We start from the raw sequence: 4,246 nt of genomic DNA, 5'->3' as shown, positions 1-4,246 counted from the left end.
TTAAAAAAATTACAAAACTAAACAAACTACAGTATTTTTACAGTCTTTATTTTACAGTTAAAATATATGTTTATCAAATAAAGTCGAATGTTACAACTAATCGGAGATCCCTTTAAAATAATGGATCAAGCTGTAACATAAAGGAAAGTGTCTACAATTTCACCAAACAGGAATGCTGGTGCCAGTAACAGTATACCTGAGTCAAAAAGGAGAAATAAGAGAAACAAAGAAATACAGAGAAGAGAAACAAAAATACAGAGAAGACAGAAATACAACGAGGAAACACAGAACTACAGAAGAGACAAGAAGTGGCATACTTTGTACAAATTAATAAAAAGAGAAAAAATAAAGTAAAAACATTGCTAATGTTCTGATTAGTCCTTGGGTAGAAAACTTCGCAGTAATCTGTGTATTTAAATCAATCCAAATATTTTCTTAGAGATTTAGGTTTAGAAGCAATAACAAAAATATTTAAAATATGTTTGTAATTGCATCAAGTTCTTGGTCCAAATGCAACAAAGGACTGTTGTGGTGAATTTTCAGGTGTGTATGGCCCTTTAAAGAGAATGTGAACGAGCATGTCGGACCGAAAGAAGCATCGCACAAATTCTAAAATCAGATCAAATTTAACTTGTTTCAAAGAACAAAATAGTTCTGCTGTTACCAGATGCTATTTTCTCTTAAAAACCTTTGTTCAGATGCTGAAGAGCAGCCGAGGCTAAATGTAGCTTTTATTTATTTTTACCACTATTTTAGGTCTGGACTAAGTAGTTTCATGGATGCTGTTTGTTTATTTTATTTCTGCTTGGTTTTAGTGATTACATTTCAAACTTACTTTAAACAGTGACTGAACTTTCTGTATTGTTTTATTATATTATCTGAAATGCGCAGGCTTGGCCTGTAATATGGATACAAAGACTGTTCATGTGTGTTTTCCTTTCATACGTTCACTCACAGTCAAATGAATACATCAGCTCAGACCAGGGGTGCCCAAACTTTCTCACCCATGGGCTAAAATTATAATCTATCTGAGGGCTGTGGGCCAAATTTAACAATTTCACACATGAAATGCAAATACTTTTTTCAGTAAAGTCGAAAGTATTTTTTATGATTACGTAAGCAGCCAGTGTGGTGGCCCATGTTTTTTTTTTAGACTGTGTCCATGAAAAACGTTTGACATTACACTCAGGCACTAAAGGCTAATGGGACATTTTATAAATTGATCAAATAGGAGTTTTTATGGTCTTGTAAAATGTGAAAATCCACGTGTGTGCTTAAATCTAATCTAATTGTGTATTGTAATTACTTACACAGTATTTCATGTTTAATCTTAATATAATTCAAAGATAAAGTAAGAATAAGTGAAGACTACCTGCACTACAGCCCCTTATATCATCATTGGGACAACTGTTGGTACCACTTTACAATAAGGCTCCCAATATAAATGGCTTATAAATAGTTTATAGATCAGTTATTAATTCATCTGTAGACACTTTATAAATTGTTAAGAAGTGTTTATTATTCATTAATTAAGGATGGAAAAGAGACAAAATTGTCTGGTTTCTTGCCAAATAGTGAGCCAAACCTGTTCATGTATATATTACATCTAAAGGTGCTTATTAAACATTTCAAACCAGGTTTCTACCTTGAAAGCACAATAATTTATTGAAAACACATATTTTACATATACAGTAATAGTGTACTGTGTTACTGCATTAATTTATACATATCCACAGTACTCAAAGGGAGCCTTATCGTAAAGTGTAAAACAGCATACTATTTATTAATGACTAATGATGTCATAACAGAGCCTTATAAATAATGTACTGTTTTACACTTTAAAATAAGGCTCCTTTAAGGCATTTATACAAGTTTATTAGTCATTAATAAATAGTGTACCTACAATAAGGCTCCCTTTGACAGTTGTTAATATGTATATATCAGTAATATAGTACAATATTATTTTTTAAATATGTGTTTCCATTACATAATTGTGCTTACAAACTTAGTAATACGAAGAGATTTGGCTCACTATTTGGCAAGACAGTTTTTCTCTTTCCTGTTCTTAATTAATCCACAATAAGCATTTATTAACGATTTATAAAGTGTTTACAGATGATTCAATAACCTATCTATAAACTATTTATAAGCCATCTATAAGGGGAGCCTTATAGTAAAGTGGTACCCAACTCTTAGTGGAAATACAGAGTTTCTATATAAGATGACAGGAGATAACCAGTAACCAGGGCATCTTCTGGTGGGCCAAATCAAATGGCTTGGAGGACGAATTTTGGCCCGCGGGCCTCACTTTGCGCACCTCCGGTTTAGACATCACCCTGACAGGGATGTAAAATGACAGGGTTACAATTTTCAGCATGTAGAAGACCAGTATACCATTTGACCCTTGAATAAAAATGTGTGTGTGTGTGCAGGCCGAGGCAGAGGTAGCATCTCTAAACAGACGCATCCAGCTGGTGGAGGAGGAGCTGGACCGAGCTCAAGAGAGGCTCGCTACTGCTCTGCAGAAGCTAGAGGAAGCTGAGAAAGCTGCAGATGAAAGCGAGAGGTGAAAAGCATTTTTACTCTTTCTGCTATCAAATTGTACAAGATATATTTAATTAAAATGAGCTGGAACAGTTCAGTGGAAACTGTTTGCAGCTACGAGCTTGGGCTGACTCAGCTGGAGCCGTCAGACCTGGTAAAACTCTAAAACTGTATTTTGAGTCTTGTATGAAAAATGTGAGTTGATTTTCTGGCCATACTTTTGAGTCCTGCTGACTAATGTAAAAATATGTAAAATTCTCTGTTAGTCTCATTTTATAGTTCTTCTGTGGTTTTTTTTTTTCTAACTGATATATGATATAATGAAGGCAGATAACACAGTTAATCACACACACACAGACAACATATATTGCACTGAAACCTCCAGGTTGTTGTCTTGTTCTGTCTTTCAGAGGAATGAAGGTTATAGAAAACAGAGCAACAAAGGATGAGGAGAAGATGGAGATCCAGGAGATGCAGCTGAAGGAGGCCAAGCACATCGCTGAGGAGGCCGATCGCAAATATGAGGAGGTGGGGGACCGTTGTGTATCATCAAAAAATGAAAACTAATACTCCACACCCAGTCTGTGCAGAGTTTATTGTTACAAAGTCACTTATCAGAATGTATAAAGTATCAGTATAAACCCTGAGCATCAGTATTTGCTTTGTTAAACAAAGAAAACAGATAAGAAAATCTAATCCGGAGCAGTGGTGGCGTGGTGGTCAGTGCTGCGGTCTCATAATCCTGAAGCTGCAGGTTTGAGCACAGGTTGCCTCAGGAAGAGCATCCAGTGTAATACGATTGCCAAATCCTTTGTGCCAGTTTGCTTGCTGCATCAACCCAGTCCTTTATCCAAGTGGCTCAGATGTCTGTTAGAGCCTCTTATTTCATTCATTAACATATTAATATTTAGTTCTAGAGCCAAGATTACTTTATCACACAACAAAAGTTCTACAGCATGTAGAGCCAGAAAGCAGTACTCTGGATAAATGCAACACTGCAAAAATGTCCACCTAACCAAGTTTTAAAATCTTATATCAGCCAAAAAGTCTTTTTTGATCTTGTTTTGAGACTGATTTACTAAACAAGAACTGATTGTGTAAGAATAATCTTGTTTTCAGAATGTGTCAGATTATTTGTCTTGTTAGTCTGAAAATTTGACTCAAATTAAGTCAAAAATTTCTGCCAATGAAGTAAGAAAATTTTACTTGGTAAGATTCTTAAAATAGTTCATTTGACTCAATTTTTCTTATTTCAAGAATCTTACCAAGTAAAATTTTCTTACTCCGTTGGCAGAAATTTTTGACTTAATCTGAGTCAAATTTTCAGACTAACAAGACAAATAATCTGACACATTCTGAAAACAAGATTATTCTTACACAATCAGTTCTTGTTTAGTAAATCAGTCTCAAAACAAGATCAAAAAGACTTTTTGGCTGATATAAGGTTTTAAAACTTGGTAAGATGGACAGTTTTTGCAAAGGTGTCACCGTTGTTGACTTACTTTTTGTTGCTTCGGCTGTTTGTGTAGGTAAACAAAGACACGTGTTAGCTGGCAACCAATCACAACGTTTAAATTAAGACTCATTAATCATCAGCTTTATGAATGTCCTTTGATCGGTCCTTTAAAAGCACACACTGAGGGACAAACACATTCTATTCTATTCTATTTTATTCTATTCTATTCTATTCTATTCTATTCTA

At 34.6% G+C, this 4,246-nt stretch overlaps 1 protein-coding gene across 1 annotated transcript in view; it reads left to right on the top strand.

Annotated features, from left to right (window-relative positions):
- tpm2 (tropomyosin 2 (beta)) overlaps window positions 1–4,246 on the top strand; it is a gene marked incomplete in the record, with an annotated part of 24,614 nt that overhangs the window by 8,737 nt on the left and 11,631 nt on the right. The window contains 2 exon segments of the mRNA XM_014002764.1: window positions 2,433–2,566; window positions 2,955–3,072. Coding sequence (XP_013858218.1) covers window positions 2,433–2,566; window positions 2,955–3,072 — 252 coding nt within the window.

Source organism: Austrofundulus limnaeus, unplaced genomic scaffold (genome assembly GCF_001266775.1).
Source record: "Austrofundulus limnaeus strain Quisiro unplaced genomic scaffold, Austrofundulus_limnaeus-1.0 Scaffold15, whole genome shotgun sequence".
NCBI lineage: Eukaryota > Metazoa > Chordata > Actinopteri > Cyprinodontiformes > Rivulidae > Austrofundulus > Austrofundulus limnaeus.
This window is presented reverse-complemented; position numbering and strand designations above follow the sequence as displayed.